The sequence below is a fragment of the Quercus lobata genome, chromosome 3 (assembly GCF_001633185.2).
Source record: "Quercus lobata isolate SW786 chromosome 3, ValleyOak3.0 Primary Assembly, whole genome shotgun sequence".
Lineage (NCBI taxonomy): Eukaryota > Viridiplantae > Streptophyta > Magnoliopsida > Fagales > Fagaceae > Quercus > Quercus lobata.
In genome coordinates, this window is record NC_044906.1 from 5,725,353 (window position 1) to 5,750,139 (window position 24,787).

General features: G+C 37.1%; 2 protein-coding genes across 2 annotated transcripts; both read left to right on the forward strand.

Moving 5' to 3' along the window:
* The first annotated feature begins 8,777 nt into the window (after positions 1 to 8,777).
* LOC115980180 lies at positions 8,778 to 9,983 on the forward strand. The gene has a single exon (XM_031102461.1). The coding sequence runs from the start codon at positions 8,778 to 8,780 to the stop codon at positions 9,981 to 9,983; it is 1,206 nt and encodes a 401-aa protein (XP_030958321.1).
* An 8,589-nt stretch (positions 9,984 to 18,572) lies between these two features.
* Positions 18,573 to 19,274, forward strand: LOC115980181. The gene has a single exon (XM_031102462.1). The coding sequence runs from the start codon at positions 18,573 to 18,575 to the stop codon at positions 19,272 to 19,274; it is 702 nt and encodes a 233-aa protein (XP_030958322.1).
* Positions 19,275 to 24,787: the final 5,513 nt, after the last annotated feature.

The window sequence follows — 24,787 nt, forward strand, 5'->3', positions numbered from 1 at the left end:
AAATTTTTCAAAACTTTTTCTCTCTCTATTCAAACCTAAGAGATTTTGGAATTTTTGATGATTCAAGCTTTTTCTTTCCCAATTGATCAATGGGTTTTTATTGTGGGATGATATACAACTGTTCTTGATGAATTAATTTGATCAATTTGATGAAATTGGCTTGTTGAATTGATTCATTTGGTCATTATATTGTGTTATCTATCTTGTTTAATGATCAATTAGTCAATTTTGTGATTTTGAATCTAAATTGAACTTATTGTCACTGCATTAGAGCGTGCATCATTACATTATACTGTTCATACATCATATAGATTGTTATTTCTATATTTTTTGTGCTAACTTGCAGTCTGTCTTTAGTTTTTTATTTTGTTTCTTCTTGGTTCTTTTCTGTTTGTCTTGTCCTTTCCTTAGCACTATGTCTAGGAAGACTAAAGCCAATAGGAAACCTTCCTCCTCTTCTACACTTTCCTTTGAGAGTGAGAAATTCTCGAGTGAGAAAAACCAAGAGTTGTATAAGAAGCATAACTTTTGGGCTGAGAAAAAGGTTTTGTTAGATGAGCTTGATCCTGAGATTAGGCGTAACTTTGAGCGTAGGGCCTGGTTGCCACTGCTGGATATTGAACATCCACCTCCGGCTACCCTGATTAGAGAGTTCTACATGAACCTCTCTATCCACATCTATGATTCCAACACTCTAGTTAAGTGTTGGATACGAGGTGAAGAGTACACCATTACTCCTTCAGTAGTGGCTGATGCTCTTGGGGTACCTGTGGTCCTGAGTCTCCTCCCCTGGAAAACATCATGCCATACATTACTAAGTCTTCTATCCAGTGGGGTTCTGATCCTCAGATCACTACTGCTGAGCTCTCTAAGATTCATTATCTCTTCTTTAGGATTGTTTGTCATTCTTTGTGGCCTATCTTTCATCTGCATACCATTCCTTTAGAGCGTTGTGCATTTTTGTTTGCCTTAGTTACTGATGCTCCTATTAGTTTTCCTCATCTGTTTCTTCGTTCTGTGAACGAGATTTATAGGAGTAGCTCTATCTCTCATGCTCTTTTCTTTCCGTTTTTCATCCACCGGATTTTGTTTCATCTTGGTCTAGATGACTTCCCCGCTTCTGAGCTCGTACATATAGTAGCTCCCATAGGTGCCATCTTTCTTAGGTAGAGGGCTACTCAGTTGAGAGCGAGCTCTAAACATCCTAGAGTTGACCCTTCTGGTGTCACACCCCCTCCCCCACCTCCTCCTCCCTCTTCTACAGGTGATACTTCTAGTGAGACGTCTGTTGATCCTGTTGCTGTTGCTGCTACTACTGTTCCTCCGCCATCTACTTCAAATGATTCAGACATTTGACATATGTTGGAGACTATCATGACCATTCAGGCAGTTCATGGTCAGATTATGGTGGACATGCTTAATAGGCTTCGTGCTTTGTGAGCAGATTTGGAGCATTTTAGGTGTTTGCCTCCGCCACCTCCTTTTGATGATGGGATCTAAGTGCTTTTTGGCATTCCGTCACAAAAAGGGGGAGTACATAGTAGATGCGTTTTTTGTTTTAGGATTTTGTTTTAGGGGGAGATTTTTATTTTTTGTTTTGTAGAGATTTAGATTGTATCTAGGTGTTTCATCATGTATTTACTTTTTTGGCTCATGTTGTATTTTGTTTGGCCTATTCATGATAAGGGGAGATACATTGTTTTATATGTTTCCTGTTTCACATTGTTTATTGATTTATATTTATGAGTTATTCATGATATATGTCTTTATTTTGTGTTATGTGAAATCAAGAAGTTATTTTGTTTTACTTGTATTTTCTACACATGCATTTATGCGTTTGTTGAGTGTTTCATGAATGTACAGTTTGATTCAGTCGTGCTACTGTCTACACTTGCAACTGATAGATAGTAATTAGGTTGAATTTGTTGTGATGGGCATTATTTTTGTAGTGGGCTATGTTTGTAAACTTTGAGCATTTTGATTAAGTTTGTGTTTTGTCACAGATTGCCAAATGGGGAGTTTGTTAGGTTCTAAGGAATTAGGAATTAATGTATTAGAATTTCATTTTGTAATGTTGGCAAACCATGATCAAGTTGGAATCGAGTTACTACAGAATTTATTGTGTAATTCTGTCTGGCTCGATCGATCGAGAATTAGACTCAACCGATCGAAACTCGGGCAAAACGTTTTTTTGCAAAATTTTCCAACTCAAGCCCAAGTCCATATGACGTGTAGGGTTTTATGTTTGCCCTAGGTATAAAAGGGAAAACCTTAGCCACATTTTATGATGCTCCTTATGCTGTGTGTATGAATCTTTTGTGAGATCTAGAGGTGTTTGCCTTCACACATACTTAGAGTTATCAAGAATCAAGATTTAGGTTAAGAGTTTGATGATCATTCAATTGCTGCATTAAGAGCTTAAAGATACACAAGCAGGAGTGCTTGTACTTGCTAGGAATCTAAGAAAGAAGTAGTCCGTAGACTCGGAGCTGTCACGCGGTCATGGTAGTATGTTTCCTACTCAAGGTAGCAATAGGATGTTAGTGGTCTGAATCGCTATTGTGTAAACTTCAATTCTTTCATAGTGGATTCAGTTTTATCTTAAGGATAGCTAGGTTAAATCTTCCCTAAGTTTTTACCAGTTTGGTTTCCTAAGTCATCATAGTGGATTCAATATTACCTTGAGGATAGCTAGGTTAAATCATTCCTAGGTGTTCTTTATTTTCTGCACTTTACATTGATATGATATTTGTGTTAACCTAAATCTGATAATTGGACTAAGTAATCACTGGGCCAATTAACTAGGTTAATCTGGTTGTGCTTTAAGGGGTCTAAAAACGTATAATAATAATTTCACACTCTTTATTAATGGACGTTAATTACTAAATGAGAATATCTTATTATATTATAGTACTCCTTGCTTGTTTGTTCCATGCAATAAGCCATTTGAGAAGACCTTTCATATTTCTTCATAGGTGAATTTTATTTTTATTTTTTTTGTGTTTGGAGAAAAATAATACATTTTGTGTTACATTACTCAAAGAAGTCACATGATTAAAATTTACTTAAAAACCTAATTAGGTACAATATTTAAGATTTTTTTTTTTTTTTTTTTTTTTCATGAAGGTTTTTTGAAGGTTTTGATGTATGATGCAAGTTGAATATCAATAAATATATAAAATTCAAAACATTAAAGATCAAACTTCTTCATGGGCAGAGTGTGGAAGAAAGTTATCTACCAGTTGGCTTTGCAGCTTGATTGGAAGGGTCGTATGTAATGTAACAGACTTGTTCAATTTCATGTGATTTTCATGGAAAATAATACACCCAGAAAGTTGTGGGTATCATCTAATTGCTATACTACCAATACAGAACAATGTCTAGCTAGTATCATGTTTACATGTAGGATCCATGCGTCTGATCACCTTACACACATATGAGAGAAGTGTTTGTATATATCCGCATATTGCATGACACATTTTGACTTATAGTAGCAGTTTACACTTTTTTCCCCCTTTTATTTAATGAATATATAGATAGGATTTTACAATCCAAACTATTCACAATATGTAGAATGAACGGAACCACATTAATGATCTCAGATGACTCAGATTCACCCAAATCATTTGCCATCAACAAAACTTTTTTTTCTCCTTGTTAGGCAGTTTCGATCGCAGTTTTACCAATTAACGAATTATTAAGCCAAGTTTATTTATTAGTCCAATTATCACTTTAATTAATTATATAAACACTAATATTGTGTAAAACAAATAATTGTAGAAACAACAGAATACACAATACGATGAGGGGATGATAACTGATAGAAAACTATTCCCAAAGAAAAAACCACTTCAGTGGGCATCTCCACCAACCCAAAGGAAAACAAATCACTATATAGAATTGAAGTTTTAACAATATAGAATAATAATATTTCAAATTGATACTTAATGTAGAATTTACTATCTTTAACCACTTGAAGCTCTTGTTCCAACAACTTCTTGATCACTAATCTTCAATTTCTTTAATCTTGATTTCCGGTTGATGCTTTGAGAAGGCTTGGAATACCTTAACCCTAGATGCACAATGTATGGCTTTCAAAAAGTATTTAACCACGACCTCTAGGTTTTCTTTTATAGTTTAGCTTCGGTGTCACAAAACCTTAGAAGCTTGGATGATTGACTGGGCCTAAACCGAAAATCTGTTACATGTCTCAATCGATCAACTAGGTGTTGAAAAGGTATCGAGAACACAAAAGGCATAGTCTTCCTTGAGCAGTCATGGGCATCAATCCTAATTTTGAAAAATACTCAAAATATACTTGCAATATACTTACATTTATTCATGGTTTGCTAACTTATAAGCTATAATTATAAATGCCTTCATTATTAAAATAAGTATTTAATTTATTCATATGAAAAAATGGACCACATCATATTATAGGTTGCTTCAGGTGCATAACATATATCTAACAAAGAGTAGAATTTATTTTCTCAAAAGAAAAAAATTTACATTTTCTTTCTAAATTTTTATTATGTAAAATTGTTGCCTTAAAAATTGATATATTGGTTTATGATATCTCTCACGTTGTTTTGGAATATTGAACAATATCTTTTGCATTTCACTTGAAATGGAAAGAAAACATTTCACAATTAATATTTTATTTCCTAAATCCTAAAGTGTAAAAACTGTTATATTGTTTAATTTTTTTTTTTTTTTTTTTAATGTAACTCTAGATGCATTTAATTTGAGCCATAAAATATATCAATTTAATTGAAAATGTTTTTTTTTTTTCCCCTCCTTCATGTTTTGGGGGCTATAGTTCACCCGCATTGGAAAATTATTCAAGGGATAGGAATTTCGATCCTATTCCTAAGCTGTACTCCATTAAAACTTAAAAATATAAACAACAGAGTATATTATGCAAACAACTTACCCCTGCAAATTAAAAGAAGAAAATTCTAGACAGCTAAAAAAGTAGGAAATATTTCAAATGCCAAGGAAACTTCACTAGCAGATTCCTCACCTTTGAACTGAGAAATTTCATATTTGCCATAATGAGGTTAAAGTAAATTAAATGCAAGGAAAAAACTCTCCCTAATAGGAGCTTCTCTCTCCACCTCTGTGTGGCCTTTACCCATCACCTCCGTGTGATCTTCCTTTACCATCTCTGTGTGGTTTCATCTCCACCTCCGTGTGGCACTCCTTCTAACTTTCTCATCTAAACCTGTTTCCCTATCAATCAATCCTCTAAACTTAATAGAGCCTTACCCACATTCTACAAAACCCATTTCCACGCATGCCTTCCCAGGGTGGCCGTGGGTCTCTTTGTTAATCTAAAACCGTTTTTTCCTTTCAATCTTCCCCTAAAACCCATTAGACTTACCCCTTTGCCTTACCCATTCTTGCGCATTTGCTCAGGGAGGCGTCCAATTGGCTCACCTGTGAGTCCGGGCGGTTCTGTCTCGGTACAGAGGTCAGTCGGCTCTCTCTCTTTGGGCGGATTGTGAGAGAAAGAAAGTTGTTTTCTCTTAGCTGTGATCATCAGCAAATGCTCCTCGCTTTCTGGTCCGTGGGTCTCCAGCTTGGAGCTTGTCTTTTCGAGCCATCCGGTTGATATGTGCTCAAGCAACCTTTCTTTTTGGGAGAGGTTTTCTCCGGCTTGGGAGGATTTTTTCAGTTCGGGTGTGATTTGGCTAGGTGCAGCTATTTCAAGGAAGCAGTAAGTAGCCCTTTTTGCTTGAGTATTTCTTATTGGCTGAAATTGGGTTTTTTCCTTGCTTTTAGCCCTGTTTGTTGTTCCGTTTATGCCTTTGGGTTCTCTTTACTCTTTATTTGGATATGCTCTATATGGAATATGATAGAGAAAATTGATAGAAGCTGACGGAATTAATGAGGGCTATTAGTTGGAACTGCCGAGGAATTAGGAACCCCCAGTCAGCTCGGGCGTTGCACGATATGGTGCGACGCTGGAAGCCCGAGATTGTCTTCCTTATGGAGACTAAATCAAAAGTAAATCGGATGGAGAAAATTAAAAATAGGATAGGTTTTGCAAATGGCCTTATTGTTCCTAGTAGAGGTCGTAGTGGAGGTGTGGCCCTGTTATGGACTCGAGAAGTTAACCTGAATATTAATAGTTATTTGGGAAGCCATATTGATGCTTTTGTTAAGGAGCCTGAAGGAAATTTTCAGTGGAGGATTACGGGGTTTTACGATCACCCGGAAACTTACCGAAGGTATGAATCTTGGCGCCTTCTTGCTTTTTTACACAGTCAGTTCCAACTCCCATGGCTATGCTTGGGGGATTTCAATGAAATATTATCTATTAATGACAAAGTTGGGGGCATCACTCGTCCCCAGCAACAAATGGAGAGTTTTAGAAATGTTGTGAACTTCTGTAGCTTTCTGGACTTAGGGTATGTAAGGACTGATTTTACTTGGTGTAATATGCAAGGGGGGGGGGGAGAATAGAATTTAGTTGAGAATAGATAGAGCTCTTGCTAACACTGAATGGATCGGGAAATTTGAAGGAGCGAGAGTTTACCACCTCGTGGACTCAACCTCCGACCATTGTGCTTTGTTTTTGACTAACTCTCCATCCCAATATGCTTCCAACGTCAAACGCTTCCATTTTGAAGCCCTATGGTCTAAAAATGAGGAGTGCAGAAACATTATCGAATCATCCTGGGGGATGGGGGTGGACTTGAGTACACCGAAAGGTTTTATGGTGAATTTAAAGCATTGTGCTTTGGAATTATCTAGCTGGAGCTCATCAGTCTATGGTCATATTCCTAAGAAAATTCAGTCAAAGCGGAATGCTCTGAGCGCCCTAACGCAGCAAGATAAAAATGGAGAGATGAATGGCGAAATTAGAACTCTAAGAAGGGAGTTGAATGAGTTGTTAGAGGATGAAGAATTATATTGCGGCCAAAGAGCCAAGGCACATTCGTTAAAGGAGGGAGATAGGAACACAAAATTCTTCCACGCCCATGCATCGGAAAGGCATAAGCAAAATACAATTTTGGGCCTTTGGGACGATTATAGCTAGTGGTGTAAGGAAAAGGACTCTATTGCCTGGGCTGTTGTAGGCTATTTTGAAGCCATCTACTCCACTTCTTTCCCCACTCGGGTGGAAGATATTATTGAGGCTATCCCTTCAAAAGTGACTGGGGATATGAATGAAAGTCTAACTCGTGTTTTTACTAGAGAAGAAGTGGATACAGCTCTCAAGCAAATTCATCCCACTAAAGCCCCCGAGCCAGACGATATGTCCGCCATTTTTTATCAGAAATATTTGGGTATTGTTGGGAATAGTGTCACAAATCTGGTCCTGAATGTCCTTAATAATAACTTGTCCATGTCCGAAATCAATAAAAACATTTCCCTCATTCCAAAAACCAAATGCCCAAAGAAAATGATTGACTTTAGACCCATAAGCTTATGCAATGTAATTTACAAGCTTATTTCCAAAATATTGGCCAACAGATTAAAAAACCTTCTCCCCCTTATCATCTCTGAGAATCAAAGCACCTTTACCCCGGACCGACTCATCACGGACAATATGTTGGTGGCTTTCGAATTAATGCATTATTTAAATCACAAATCAGTGGGGAATGAGGGGTTTATGGCAGTCAAACTTGATATGAGCAAAGCTTTCGATAGGGTGGAGTGGGGCTTTATTAAACGGGTTATGGAAAAACTCGGCTTCTGCACAAAATAGGTGAGCCTTATTATGCAGTGCATCACATCGGTCTCCTATTCAGTCCTAATCAATGGGGCGGCCTATGGGAACATTATTCCTTCTAGGGGTCTAAGACAAGGCGACCCCCTCTCCCCTAGCCTTTTCCTCCTCTGTGCTGAGGGACTCTCGGCCATTATCCATGAGGCAGCTAGAAACCACCTTCTCACCGACATCTCCATCTCTCGGAATTGCCCTAACATTACTCATCTCTTCTTTGCAGATGATAGCATCCTATTCTGTAAAACAAAAACCGAAGAGTGCCAAGAGCTTAAGCAAATCTTCCAAAGGTATGAAGATGCTTCTGGCCAGAAAATTAACACCGATAAATCCTCTGTGTTTTTCAGCCCAAACATCCATCAGGATTTGAAAGAATCAATCTTTGCCATTCCGGGGCTGATGTAAGACTCAAAGCATTCCAAGTATCTTGGCCTTCCATCTTTCATCGAAAGATCAAAGAAACAAGTTTTTTCCATTCTTAAGGAACGAGTTGGGCAAAAGCTTGCGGGGTGGAAGGGGAAGTTGCTCTCCATGGGTGGTAAGGAAATTCTTATTAAGGCGGTAGCCTATGCTATCCCCACCTACACCATGAGCTGTTTTCAGCTCCTTCAGGGCCTACGTGAGGATCTGGAAAGCATGACAAGGAACTTTTGGTGGGGCCAAAAGCAACACGAATCAAATATGGCTTGGGTTGGTTGGAAACAAATGTGCTATCCTAAGTCCAAAGGTGGCCTGGGCTTTAGAGACTTGAAAGCTTTTAATTTGGCTATGCTAACAAAACAAGCATGGAGAATCCTTACAAATCCTACTTCCCTCATTGCCCGGGTCCTCAAAGCGCGTTACTTTCCTTCTGGTGACATCCTCAGTGCAACACTTGGCTCTAATCCTTCCTACTCCTGGCGAAGCATATTTAATAGTGTGGAAGTCATTCGTAGGGGAACCAGATGGAGAGTGGGCAATGGGAAACAAATTCACATATGGGATGACAAATGGCTCCCCACCCCCACCACTCATAAAGTCATCACCCCCCCTAACCTTCCCCATGGTCTCTTCCCTCATTGATCCGGCCATTAAATGGTGGAGAGCTGATGTCATTCGTGCTATCTTCCTCCCATTTGAAGTGGACACAATCCTAAGGATTCCTGTTAGCCGACGTTTGCCCGAGGACAAGCTAATTTGGATGGGAAACACTCGGGGTGAGTTCACTATGAAGAGTGCTTACCATATTGCCTTCAGTATGTTCGACGGAAAAGATGATGTTGGTAGCTCCAAGGGAGATCCGCTTAAGCCCCTTTGGAAGAGATTATGGCACCTTAACCTTCCTGCAAAGATTAAGATCTTTGCTTGGAGGGCCTGCATTAATGGGCTGCCATCTAGGGAAACATTGTGTGCCAGAGGTATTATCACAGATAAAGACTGCCCAATCTGTAACAAGGAGCTGGAATCCATTCATCATGCTTTGCTTCACTGCGATTTTGCTATCCAAGTTTGGAGCTTTTCGGTTGATGGTGTGCAATGGCTCCAAAGAAACAATTGGACCTTTCCGGATTTAGCTATGTACTTTCTTACACACAAGTCCTCTCACGTTTTAGAATCTTTCCTCACTATTGTTTGGACAATTTGGTACAATAGAAATAGAACCATCCACAAAGACATATGCTCTCACCCCTCACAGGTTTGGCAGATGGCTAGGAATTCCATAAAAGACTTCACTAATGTAGCGTATACAAACCTTCCCTCCTCAAGACCGACTCTTTCTAGTTGTTGGTCGCCTCCTCCTCCTGGTGTATTCAAAATAAATGTGGATAGGGCTTCATCAGAGCTTGAAGGAACTTCTAGCATTGGAGTCATCATTAGAGATTGCAAGGGTGATACAGTTGCTGCTCTCTGCAAACCCCTCCAGTCCCATTACCCAGCAGAATTAGTGGAAATCATTGCCTTGGAGCAAGGTATCTTGCTTGCTCAAGAGATGCATCTTCCTTGTGTGTTGTGTGAAAGTGACGCCTCTAATGTGGTTAATGCAATCAATGAATCTGCTACTGGGACTCCGTATAGACACATTATACAGGATATTATTCAAGCCCAAGCCTCCTTTGCTTTCTGCACTTTCAGATTCCTAAGCCGAGCCTTCAACTATGCAGCCCATGAACTCGCTCAGTTTGCTCATAAGACCGACTCACATCAGGTGTGGTATGGGGTTACCCCTTCTTTTTTAGAATCCATTGTACAAGCAGACCTTCTGCACTAAGGTCTGCTTTGCAGGTTCTTTTTGGCCTTCTCGGTCTTCTCTGTATTCTTTTTCTCTGATGCAATGCAATCTTCTTTTCAAAAAAAAAAAAAAAAAGGTAAATTAAATGCAAGAAGCCCTAGGGAACTTCAAATGTCGAGTAAAGAATAAATATACTATAGCTGCTCACCTTTGCAAAAAGAGATTAGCCTTAACACAAATAGAAAAAGAAATATAACAACTAGCATCAAGTACAATTAAGAAGATAAAGGCAGGCATGATCTCCAAATGCCAAGTAAAGAATACTACACCAGTTAGCCAAATAAAAAGAGTAAAGAATAGTTCTCCAGCAAATAGATATTTGCCTTACACAAGTTAAAAAAAAAATATATATTTGCCTTACACGTTAATCTTGAAAGTCTATACTCTTCCTATCTCTTTTATACTTGCAAAATTTAAAGAAGATAAAAGATCAATTAAATTTTAAGTTTTTGTGGTAAAAAATCATGAATAAAAATAAGTTTGTTGATCGATTAGTGAAAGATTGACCACTTGCCTTTTTGAAAAATCTGGGAAATCTCACTAAAACTCTCATTAAGATGCTGTGAATGCTTCACTAGACTGCCCAGCCTAAAATCATTATCTCATCTCGAAATTCTTGATCTTTCAGGTTCTTCTATGCTAAAGGAACTTCAAGATGCATGAAATCTTTCCAAGTATGGATGGCCTCAAGACCCTCAATCTTTCTAATACCGCATTCAGGCATTTTACCTTCCAAGATTAGCAGCCTCCCAAATCAGGAGTCGCTAAATCTTTCTAATGCTTTAAGTTTAGTTGGGTTTGATATGTCATACTCTCCTTTTGAAGATTGATGATAACCATTTATTTGGCGGCAGTGAAAATTAAGAAAAATGAATGGGAAAAGAAGAAGATAATTTATGGGTTTTTGTGTTTTTGTGTCTACACTGGGTTAAGAGTCACTGGTTTTTTTTCCCAAATGCGATCTACACTCTCCTTTTGAAGATCAGTGATAACCATTTATTTGGCGGCATTGAAAGTTAAGAAAAATGAATGGGAAAAGAAGAAGATAATTTATGGGTTTTTGTGCTTTTGTGTCTACAATGGGTTAAAAGCCACTAGTTTTTTTTTTTTTTTTTTTTCCCAAATGCAATTTACATTATTTTACCACATCATTTTACAATATTTCATTTATCAGATGTTTTATCATTTAATTCTATATATTAAAATAATATTCACTACACATTAAAATAATATATTATCTCCTCCCCATTATCATCAACAATAGCAACATCAACGCCGATCAACAATAGTAACAACATCAACAGCAACAACACCAACAAATTCCAAATCCAAAAACCTCAACAAAAGAGGAAAAAAAAAAAAAAAAAAACCTCAACCAACCAACAAACCAGAGATGAAAAAACGCCAACCTAAACTCAACCAATGATCGACCTAAAACCCAAGCCCAACCGACCCAAAACCTCAAGCCACAACCCACACAACGCCGATCCAAAACGTTGACCCAAAACCCACATCGAAACCCATCCCAAATCTCACACCCACAACCCGATTAAGAGAGATCTGAAGGTCAGCAGTGAGGGCTGTGGATGTCAGTGGCGAGGGCTAGAGCATGAGGTAACGAGATTGGCAGGTAGCTGTGGAGAATGAGGCGGCGAGATCAGTGATGAGGACTGGCGAGATCGACGGCGGGGACTGGAGTGTGATCTTGAGCAACTTTCTTGAGTAGGGATGAGAGGGAAGAGATAGAGAGTGACAGAGAGAGAAGAAATGAGATAGAGTCGACGGAGAGAGAGATATCTATGGAACAGGAGAGAGAAAAATGCAATAAAATAATAATATTTGATTTTGCAATTGTTGTCCATACCATCTCATATTTGAGACGATACTGTAGCAATGTGGCATAATTTTTGAAATTTGGAACATCTTATAAAGCTCCGTTTTTGTGTATTTGGCACATTTGGCACATCTAATGTGTATGCTCTTAAATTTATCAGATTTTTTTTAGAAGAATTAAAGTTAACAAATTTCTTTTTTGATAGGAAAATTAATATATTGATTAGTAAAATTTGACATTATTGAGGCATGTGAGATATATTATTAAACTTTAAGTTTAGGATAATCATTTTTGTAAATGATTGAGTGGATTTATACAAAGATAGAGAAGTCTCAGTTCTTGACATGTGGTTAGAAGATCTACCGCTTTAGATAGTGTATTCCAATATGATTTACCGCAATAAAATTACTTACCTTATCCTCCAAAAAAAAGTCTCAGTTCTTCCTCCAAAATATATATATATATATATATATATATATTTCTCTTGGTTTCCTTTCTTATTTTCGTGGTTATAAGGAAAAGATATGAGATGGTAAGACATCTTATAGACCACAAATTCCTTCTTATTTCTTATTTTTCTTTTTCATTTTTTCTTATAATTATGAATTCAAAAATAGTAGTCATGCTATAATTTTATGAAAGACCATTATGATCGTGAAAGTATTGAATTGAAATCCTTTGTCTTACTCTTAATACAAGGGTGGTGGCTCAAGTGATTTTGGAGCCTAAGGTGATGTTTAAATTGAAGTTTTTTATATATTTAAATTTAAGTAAATAATATTTTTTACATAAAATCTATTCTTCTAATTTGCTTAGATGGAAAAACAATAGTTTTATTAAATAAATTTCTTGTTCATGTGTGAGTTGTTCATCTAAATTAGTTTATGACTCTTTTTAAACAGAATTTATTCATTTTTTTTTATCCCTTTATTATTATTATTATTATTATTATTATTATATTGCGTTTCATCATAATTTTTTTTTTTTTTTTGTTAACAAAGAAATGAGTGGATTGTGGTCCAGCTATACTTCGCTAGTTCTCCCCTCACTACAAAAAACACGGGCTATAACAGCATTTTTTTTAGCCGCGTTTCTAAGGAACGTGGCAATAGACTTAATCTATAGCTGCGTTTTTTAAACTTTTCCCTTTTTATATAGATCTTCTCTATTAACAACAACCCTTAAACACTGTTTGTCACATAGAATTAGCTAACATCTAAAACCTAATGCTACTCTAGCAACGAAATTTCATAATGAAAATGGGTTTCAACCATTTGCTCGTTGTATATTTTTTTAATATGAATCATGTGTATATATTTATTTGATGATAAATATAGAAATTTATGAGCATATACTAGTTTGCAATTGTGTTTGAAAGTCACTAACTGTTTGGAAAAATATTTATGGGAAAGACAGTGAAATTGAAGACAGACTTAATAAAGAAGAAGGAAATCGATAATATAAGTTTAATTTGGTTCAAATGTAAAGCCTCAAGTAAAACATAGATATAAATTTCAATTAAAAAGGAAGTTCAAACCTTTGATACTAGTTATATTTTTTATCTATCAAGGGCCTTGTAGCTTAATTGTCATTTCTCCATGCACAAAGTGCTTGGGTTTTAGCAGAGAAAAGAATTTGCGTTGTGAGGTTAACAGTATATTGTAACTACCTAAAAAAGAATAGTTATATTTTTTATCTCTTTTGTAGTTGTATATTGATTAAGGTCGATTATACTTGTAAATTTTTTTTTCTCCAACTTGCATTTTATTTTACTTAACTAGTGCATAATGGGGTCATCTAACTTTTAAGAGAGAGAGAGAGAGAGAGAGAAATATATATATATGTGTGTGTGTTCAATTTGATGATACTATAAAGTTTTATTATATATCATTTTTAGGTAATCTGTGCTTCACATGGACATGTAACTATTTTTTTTATAATAATTATTCTTAGTAATGATTTTTTTTTAATAAAAAATTGATATTTAGGGGTGGTGGGATTGAAATCTAGATTTCTTCTTTAAAAATACCATGAGGTATCAACTAGTTGAACTATGTACAAGGCTCTTGGCAAATGGTTACTATAAATATTATGCTTAACTACCAATATTAAGGTGATTTTTCATTAAAAACTCTCTATAAGTCTTGAAAATTATAGTTTTTTTTTATTAAAAGAGTGTACTAAATAAATTTATGTATATAATAAAATAAAATAAAAAAGCTTATAGATTTTTTTCATGTAAAAGAGCTTATAGATTTATTAGTAAATAATATCCTATTATTGTCAAATTTTGCATGTAAGATTAATCTATGGAAAACATTTAGCCGGAAAATAGGTTCCACAAAATTGTGGTTTAATAAAAAGAAATTAATGAAGTGGTGTACCTTATATTAATGGTACACATTAAATGTAAATCACAACCCAATTGATTTAGTAACAATATATTTAACACCACTGCGCAATCTTGGTATGATAATTATTCTACAAGCACAAAATTCTTGTGGAATGAGGAGATAAAGATTGGGGTTTAAGTCTCTCAAAAAGAGTTTCGCACACATATACACATAAGTTAAACTAAAGTAGACTTTTATCTTGTAAAAAAGAAAAAAAAAGTAATAATATATTTAATGATCATATATCGCTAACCCAAGAGCAGTGTTCAAGACCCTGTAGGCATGTATGTATGTAGAAACTAACAACTTAATAAACCTAAAGTTTAAGTCATCAATACTTACAATAATAAGAATCCATTTCTTGCTTTGAAACATCTCCAAATAATTCCCAAGTATGCAGCTCCAATTATGTTGAGTTCGCCTTGGAGCTCCTTTATAACTTCTATCAAATTTATAGCTCTAGAGGGGTGTCACCTTTTGTGCCAAAAATAAAACTTCACAAACACAAAAGAAAATGAAATAGAAGAAGAGAAGGAAACAGCAAAAATTAATTTCAGCACCTAGATTGATTTACTCTTTTTGTCTTTTCTCTAATTTATTATTTACTAAGTTTTCTTTAATTATTTTCTTGCCCAAACTCATTTCTAACATGATTTTTTTCCCTAAACATCTCCATACAAACATTTTAATTCTCAATGGATTATGCACTCAAGAAACTTTATATTTTATGGTTACTTTGTTACAATTATTTGAGTACGTCCCTTGTATAAAATTATCTGTTAATAAAAGACATTGTTTGAAAAATAATTAAAGATTTAGTAAAATCTAGAGAAAAAAGTACATTTCAATTAATTTTAGATTTTTCCTAACATTAGTAAAATAAGTTCTAGTTCAAGGACAAATTATTAAAAAGGAAATAATTATTATTTAATAATTTTTTCTTCTCTTCCTTTTAAAATTCATTTTGAAAAAAAAGGATTATATAAATAAATAACAAATGTGTGCTTAAGTTTAACCATAAACCCCAAGAGGTTGGCTTGGTGGTTCCTAAAGCCTTATAATATTTATAAGATTCTAAGTTCGAAATCTCTCATCAGCATCTTGGGCCACCCCATGAGATTTCTCACTCTAATAACATGCTGGCTGTGGGTTTAAATACCCTTGTTTGTCTAAAAAAAAGTTTATACATATGCTAGTCAATAACATATTGTAATTCTTTTCTCTTTTTTATTTTTTCTATATATAAAAATTGAAAATTATGGTAATTATTAATATACATTTATTAGGGTTGTGCTTTTAAAAAAAACAATCATATTATGATTTTGCTTAATAACTATATATTTTAGGGTAAATTTCCTATTTGGCCCTTAACATTTACCATGTGTTTATATATGAAATTATCATTTATACTATTTCCAAAAAAAAAAAAAATTACTCCTTTGTTGGGTCTTTTTCAAGATTTTCAAGATCGTTTGTGTGGCATTTTATGGGCTTGCTTGGTATCATATACCATCCCACTTCAACTTTAAAAGGGACCCGTCCTAGCCCATTTGTGAAAAGTCACTAAGTACACACTCTCCATTCTCACTCAAACTACAAAAAAAACCTCGATAAACTTGCCACATTTGCCCCATACCACCATGGACTCTTATATTACTTGTTGGGAAGATAAACACATTAAGGAATTTCCTTAAATAATTAATATAAAATATAACATATAGAAACATACTTTAACCCAAAAGTCCTAAGTTCAATAGGTATGAGCTCAATTATATTATATTAATCACTCATTGTTCTTATCATTATTCAATGTGAGACTTCATTCACACGTGTATACCCAACAGTAACTAGGAACATAGGGTCAAAGAAATATATAGTCATTAGTTTAAGATTAATAGCAACCATGCAAAGAAAGGTGGAATTGTAAATTTCACAACTAGTACTGTTGTGCCAGCCTTACCATCATGTACATTTAAGAAACTATTTGTGAATGAAAAGGTAAGGTAGGACTTTCGGTTCTCTCTTAAAGAGGATTATGAACGTGTGCTCAAAAACGGTCCGTGGTTTGTCGGAGGACACTATCTCTCCATTAGGACCTGGGAACCAAACTTTAAACCATCTTCGGCGAACGTCTCAGCTATTGCTATATGGGTGCAATTGCCGGAGCTGCCAATCGAGTACTATGAGCCATCTGTGCTATGAGAGCTTGGTCAAGCCATTGGTCCAGTCCTACGGGTAGATACGCACATGGCATCGGAGACTCGGGGTCGTTTTGCTCAAATATGCGTCCAAATTAACTTTGACAAACCTCTCATCAAGCTCATTAAAACTGGTGGTATAGAACAACCGGTGTTGTATGAAGGTATAAATTCATTGTGTTTTTCTTGCGAGCGCGTTGGCCACAAAGCTAAAGGTTGCCCATACTCTATGAATGCACCGGCGCCACGGGGTGAATGCAACGAGGAAGACGAAGTTGATAGGGACTCCCACACCTATGTCAGATTGCAAGAAGACAAACGGAGAGGCTTACGAGCCATGGGTTTTAGTTTCATGCAAAAAGAAAGTTGTAAGAAAAGAGATAAAAGGCTCAGCCCAACAACCCCATTTTAGCATGGCTCATCAGTCGAGGGCCCATTTCCTTGACCAATCTAAAAGCCCACCCCCCTCTAGGCTTGACCCATCTAGCCCTCAGGATCAGAGAACCTTGCAGAACAACGGAGATTCTAGCCTTTTGCCTTTAATTTTGAAAAAAATTAGCAATATGCCCCTTTTTCGAAACTATATAGGGATATGCCCCTGTTTCGATACTCGATTACTTTAAAATCGAGTTTCATTAAAATACTCGATTCATAGAAAATCGAGTTATTTCAAATAAAACTAAAAAAAAAAAAAAAAAAAAAAAAAAAAAGCATAGAACTCGATTTTAGGGAAGTCGAGTTCCAAAACGCTACCATCGGGCTTTAAAACGTCACTATAGGGCTTAAAAACGCCACTATAGGGCCCCTTGAACTTGGTATGGGGACTTAACAAAATTTTTTGCAGAAAAACGCCGCAATAGGGCTCTAAAACGTCACTATAGGGCCTAAAAAACCACTATAGGGCACCCAGAACAAAGCGATTACACTTATAAAAAATTTTGCATAAAAACGCCGCTATAGGGCCTTAAAATGTCACTATAGGGCTTAAAAACGCCACTATAGGGCACTGTGAATATGGGCCAATCACACTTCTAAAAATATTTGCAGGAAAACGCCGCTATAGGGCTTTAAAACGTCACTATAGGGCTTAAAAACGTCACTATAGGACTCCCTGAATATAGAGCAATCAAACTTATAAAAAATTTTTTTGCATGGAACTCGATTTCCTGAAACTCGAGTTCCATGGAAATTTTATTTTTTTTTATTTTTATATTTTTTTTTAAGTTTGATCAGGCATAACTCGATTTTCTACAAATCGAGTATTTAATTGAACTCGATTTTAGGATAATCGAGTATCGAAACAGGGGCACTCTCCTATATAGTTTGCAAACAGGGGTATGTTGCTAATTTTTTTCAAAATTAGGAGTAAAATGCCAAAATCCTCGCAGAACAACAACTCCTTTTCTGAACCTAGTGCGTCTGTCACCAATCGCACTAACCAAGCCAAGACTAAAGACAAAACAAAGGTCCCCACAACTTCGTTGACCCCAAAAAAACCAATTCCGATACTCCTAAGCTCAACATAAAACCCGTGGTGCCGCCGGCCTGAAAGATTATCGGCAGAAACATTCTCTTGAGGGGAAAGCTGAAGCACATGACTTTGTTTTCAACCTCAAACTGAGTAAATCAATCGTGTTCTCCGGCGGTAGTTCCATGAAACCCAGCTGTGATACTTCACCTAATATGGATACACCGATCCGTGATTGTGACATTAAAGGGGTGGGCTTGAGTGGCTTGATCGAGAACGACCCATTGAGAGACACCTTGAATAATCAATCAAGCCCAGATGATGCTATGGAGGATCGGATTGCAGCGGCTACCCACATTGTCTCCACGGTGATCCTTAAACGCATTGATCCTAAGCTTCAGCCTCTCAAGAGTCCAAGAGAAAATCAGGGGGATGGTATAATGATACAAGAGAATTCAATAGATGATCGTGCTCAAGAAAAGCTTGGGATGGATTTGGATGGTATGCAGATTGAAAATGGAGGTGAGGCCTCTGTCTCTGACTGAATGGGATTACCTCCCACTTGTTTAATTCTTTTATATAATGAATATTTTAGTTTGGAATTGTCGGGGAGCCTTTAACCCTTCCTTTAAGTCCTTTGTTAATAATTTAAATCTAACTCACTGTCCTGCTATTATGATTGTCACTGAGACTAATGTTAGTGGTTCTAGAGCAAAAGATATTATAGATAGCCTTTGCCTTGATGGGGCAGTGCATGCCAATAATATTGGGTATACAGGTGGTTTGTGGATCCTTTGGGATTCAACCCAAGTAAATGTCTCTGTTCTTTCTTCAACTGAACAAGAGATTCACGCGATAGTGAAGGACCTCTCTTCTAACTCATCTTGGCTTTTGTCCACGGTTTATGCGAGCCCAAGATATGCTGAGAGGCGTCTGTTGTGGGATAATCTATCCAGGGTAGCTGAGCTTCACACACTACCATGGATCATAGCGGGGGATTTCAACAAAATACTTCTTGGAGAAGACAAACTTGGGGGGAGGCCTATCAATATCTCCAAAGCAGTCAATTTCCAAGAATGTCTCAACATCTGTGGTATGATTGATTTGGGCTTCTCTGGTCCCCGTTATACATGGACTGATCGGCAACCCTTGCCCCATCTTGTGCAAGAGAGAATAGATAGGGTCTTTGGCAATGTCGCTTGGAACGTTCTTTATCTGGAAGCATGTGTTAAATACCTAGAGCGATCCCATTCAGACCACAGTCCTGTGCTCCTTTCTCTCCGAACTGATTATGGGAATCAACACCCCCGTCCATTTAGTTTCCAACCAATGTGGCTCTCGCATCCCACCTTCGCTGGCCTTGTTAGTGAAGTTTGACCTAGTTCCCTTGCTAATGCCATTTCAACCTTCACCACAAAAGCTAGAATATGGAATAGAGAACACTTTAGGAATATTTTCCAAAAAAAGAGACATATCTGTGCAAGACTAAAGGGGATTCAAATTGCTTTGGGGTACAATCCAAGCAACTTTCTTATTAATCTTGAGAAATCACTTCTTACTGATTTAGCACATATAGCTAATTTGGAGGCCAAATTTTGGAGCATGAAGTCTAGAATTTCTTGGGTGGTTGAAGGTGATAGAAATACTGCATTTTTTCATAATTCGACTTTGATTCGGAGGAGAAGAAACCGTATCACTAGTATGGAAGACTGAATGGGAAATTGGTTAAGTGGGGAGCACGAAATTTCTACTTTCATCGGACAAGGGTTCCTTGAGCTCTTCACTACCTCCCATCACTGTGCTGACTTGAAGGAGTGGCAACCCCCTTTATGGAAGAGCAGGTTGAAAATGGAAGATATTGCTCTGCTTGCACTTCCAAGCACTAATGAAGAAATCTTCACGGCTCTTCGATCTTTCAAGCCTTACCGGATGGACTTCACGCGGGCTTTTTTCAATGTTTTTGGCCTACTGTGGGTCCCTCTGTTAAAGCCAAAGTCAAACAGATTTTCAGCACAGGTAAAATCCCGGAATACCTCAACCAAACATTGATCACTCTCATTCCGAAATGCAATGGTCTGAAGTCTCTCAACAATTTTCGTCCCATTGGCCTTTGCAATACGGTGTACAAAATCGTCACTAAGCTCCTAGTGGCTCACATCCGACCTGCCTTGGATTATTTAGTTTCACCGCTCCAAACTGCTTTTGTTCCTAAGAGAAAGGGTGTGGATAATGCCATTATTGTGCAAGAGTTAATCCACTCCATGTCCAAAAAGAAAGGTAAGAAGGGGTTCATATCAATTAATATTGATTTAGAAAAAGCTTATGACCGCCTTGAATGGAGTTTCATTCGAGATACACTTGCTCTCTTCAAATTTCCGAAGCATCTAAGTTCTTTAATTATGAGTTGTGATTCTACCTCCTCCATATGTGTGCTTCATAATGGAGGAGCTTTAGAACATTTTCAACCTTCGAGGGGTATGAGGCAAAGAGACCCCCTCTCTCCTTATCTGTTCATTTTATGCCTAAAGGTATTGGGGGCTTTTATCATAGAAAAATGCGATGCTAATCTCTGGGACCCTATCTCAGCCTCGAAAGGTGGGGCGACTTTTTCTCATCTGTTTTTTGCAGATGACCTTGTTCTATTTGCTAAGGCTAACGCTAAAAATTGTCGAGCTGTCAGGGATGTGTTGGACATCTTTTGCGGGCTATCGGGTCAAAAGGTTAGTGCCGAGAAATCCCGTGTTTTCTTCTCCCCTAATCTGCCCCCTCACACCAGAAATGAGCTATGTGATGTTCTCCAATTTCAGTCAACCCCTTCATTGGGAAATACCTTGGCCTTCCCATCAAGCATACATTGATTCCTCAAGATTTTGGGGCTGTAATTGAACGTGTTTAGAACCGTTTAGCTGGCTGGAAAACTCACCTTTTATCCTTTGCCGGGTGGGTAGTGTTGACTCAAGCCACCCTTTCCACTATTCCAAATTATGCTATGCAATGTGCGAGCCTCCCTTCTAAGATAACATAGAGCATTGATAGATTGTCTCGAAACTTTATTTGGGGGTCGGGGGTCTACAGAAAGTAGGAAGAAAATGCCTTTAATTAGTTGGAAAAAAATCACAACAGCTAAGAAGGGTAGGGGTTTGGGTCTTCAATCCGCAAAAGAGAAAAATGTGGCTTTACTTGCCAAACTAAATTGGCGTTTTCTTCAGGAAAAGAATTCTCTATGGGCACAGGTTCTTGCTCATAAATATACTGGTTGAAGAAGAAGCCACCGTCTTAAGCTTGGAGCTTGTTCAAATACTTGGGCAGCTCTTAAAAAAGGCAAAGCAATCTTCCAAAAAGGTATGAAATGGATAGCTGGTATGAACAGTAATTTATCCTTTTGGCGTGACAAATGGCTGAGTGATGGTACATTGAGAAGCCTTATTGTAGACCCCTTTCAAAGAGGGGAGGACTCCCTTCTCTTGAAAGATGTTATTCAACAAATTTTTTGGGATTTGGCAATGTTGTCATTCACCTTTCCCTCGGCCTTAGTCCAAAAAATCAAAGCCACCCCTTTCCCTTTGGCAGCGACAAGTGTGGATCGTATCTCCTGGACCTCATCACCTAATGGAGATTTTGAACTCAAAGAGGCCTATAGATTGGCATGCTTGACTGATGAAAGTCCCTATTGCAGGCCTTTTACAGGGGGTTAGGTTTGGAAAGCGAATACCTATCCTAAAATCAGATGTTTCCTATGGCAATGCCTCCACAAGAGCATACCAATTAGGGATGTGCTTGCTGCTAGAGCTATTATCACTCCTCCCCTTTGCCCCCTGTGTAATAATGCTTTGGAATCAATCATTCACATGCTTAGAGACTGCCCTCACTCCCGGCTATTTTGGGGTTCTCTTGCTATTCCTATTCAGCCTAATCTGTTCTATGGTTCTCATCTTGAAGTATGGCTTCGGATCAACTGTGCTTCCCAGCAAAAATCTTTCTTGGGTTTGAATTGGGGTACTGTCTTTCCGTTTGGAGTTTGGAGTTTGGAGTTTATGGCTTTGGCGCAATAAGGTGGTATTTAGAGACACCTCTGCCCAAAGACCCCTTAAGTTAGACACGATTGCTAAAGCTACTGAATTTGCATTCCTTAGTGTTAATGGCAAAGTAAAACGCTCTGTTGTTCCTATCCAGGTTCAATGGCACCCTCCTTCGGAGAATTGGTACAAGCTGAATTCAAATGGCTCTTTATTGAGCAACCCAAGTCGGGCTAGTGGCGGGGGTCTTATTCATGACTCAAATGGGGATTGGGTGTGCAGGTATGCCAGAGCAATCAGTCATACCACCAGTGTGGCTACTGAGTTATGGGCCATCCATGATGGTATCAACTTGTGCATTGAGTTAAATTTTACAAATGTTGTAATTGAGCTTGACGCGAAGATTGTAGTTGATTTGCTTTCAAAAGATGAGAGAAACGTGAATGACAATGATGTCATTATTGCGGATTGCAAAGAAGGCTTGTGAAGACTCCCAAGAGTTCGGATTCAACATTGCTTTAGGGAAGCAAATAAGTGTGCCAACGCCCTTGCTAGAAGAGGTGCCGTTATTCCTCAAGATTTTGTAATATATCAATCCCCTCCAACAGATGGTGCCATGTTGGCTAGTCTGGATGCAATGGGAACTTTGTATGAGTGTAACCGCTCCTTGTTCTCTGTTTTCTAGTTTATGAATTCCATCTTTTTAACCAAAAAAAAAAAAGAAAAAAAAAAGGTAAAGTATTAGTATTCACAAAAGTGGTGTTACAACAAGTGCTTCATGGTTTTGCTTCAGAACTCCAAACAAATTCACTCCATGATACCATGACCACTAATCAAGAAATGTAAAAGAAAAAGAAAAGATAGAAAGTTAAAGAGAATAGCATAAGGACAAAATACTTCATGGTGTGGCAAAGTACAATGGAATTGTAAATTTCACTGCTAGCTAGTACTGTTGTGTAGGCATTATTATCATGTGGACTTAAGGAAACATTTATGAATGAAAAGATAAAGTGTTAGTATTCACACAAGTGGTGTTAAAACGTGTTTCATGGTCTTACCTTAGAACTCCAAAGAGATTCACTTCATGATACCAAAACCCATAATCAAGAAATATAAAAGAACAAGAAAAAGAGAATATAGAAAATTAAAGAGAGAATAGCAGATAGTAAAGATAAAGTGTTAATATTCGCACAGGTGGTGTTACAATGTGTTCCACATTGAGCCCTTTTAGTATGATAGTATCCAATGCTTCAAATGAGTGATTTTAGTCCCTAAAAATTCAAAAACGAGCTAACAAAATCTTTTTTTTTTTTTAATGTATGTGGCTAACAAAAGTTTAAGGTTAATGGTAACCATGTAAAGAACGGCAGAATTGTAAGTGAGTATTGTCATGCGAGCATTATCGTCATGTGAATTTAAGGAAACACTTATGAATGAAAAGGTAAAGTGTTAGTTAATTATAGCTCTAGAGTTCTCAAAAAAAAAAAAAAAATTTATATATATATATAGAGGACTGTCACCTTTTGTTATGAAGAAATGTTCCTCATACTTTCATTAAATTATGCCATCGTGCCAAAAATATAAAACTTCACAAACACAAAAGAAAATGAAAAAACGAAGAAAAGCAAATCAGCAAGGAATTAATTTGAGCACTTAGATGGATGTACTCTTTTTGTCTTTTCTCTAATTTGTTCTTTATTATGTTTTATTTAATTATTTTCTTTCCAAACTCATTGCTAACATGTTTTTTCCGCTAAACATTATCATACTAACATTTTAATTCTCAATGGGTTATGCATTGAAGAGACTATCTTTATGGTTAATTTGGTACAAATTTTTGAATACGTCATTTGTATGAAATTGTCTCTTAATGAAAGAGACTTGTAAGGTTGAATTTAATCAACTATGTGTTGGCTTGATTCTGTGACAAATTTGCTTGTAATACAGCACTTAGAAACCCTGTATTTAGGTGGGAATTATGTAAGGGTAGTGTGTGAGAGAGTGTAAAGAAATGTTCAAGACTGTGCAGTGAAGCAGGGACTTGCGGCTAGATCTCACGGGAGGTTCGCGGCTTACAAACCGCCAAAAGTTGCACACGCACAGAGCATGTAGGGGACCTGAACAGTCGTGCCAGCTGGAGCACTACAGGACAAAAATCCAGACTGGCCATTTAGTTAGCTCGCGGCTTGAACTCACGACTCAGTCAAGTCGCGAGGTCAAGTCGCCAGCTAACCTTGTTTTGGAAAATCTGACTCTTCGATTTCCATTCTCACACCAGTATAAATACCCCTCATTCCCATAAAATATGTGTGGCTATTCAGAAAGATTCTTCAAAACACCCACCCAATTAGAGAGAGCTACTCATTCTTAGAGAGAAATCTTTGTAGTCTCTTCTCATTCCCTCTCTCATTGTCATACCTATTGAGAGGAGATTTCTATCCAAACACTACCCACACCCATTTAGAGTGTTGAGTGTTTTTGGAGCTTTGGGAAGCATTGGAAGATGCCAAGGATGGCGGATGCTATGGATTATAGCGGAATCCAGTAAGCTAGAAAAGAAAAAGGTTCAGTGCAACCTCATTGGAGCAAGAAACTTGGAGGGCTTAGATACATCGGGTAGATTAAGCTTGGAGGGTCTATTGCTATTCATGTATCCCAACTACATTTTCTAGTGGATTATTGACTGCTTGGAGGGTGGCGGAGAGGTTTTACGCTAAAGGTTTCGGTTTCCTCTTCGATAACACATCGTGTTTTGTCCTTGTGTTTGCATCTCTCTTCTCATAATCTTTGCCTTTTATTTTCTGTTATGGATGTGATTTTAATTGGCTTAGATTGTTTACCAATTCTGTTTATAACTTTTGTTCATTTTCCGCA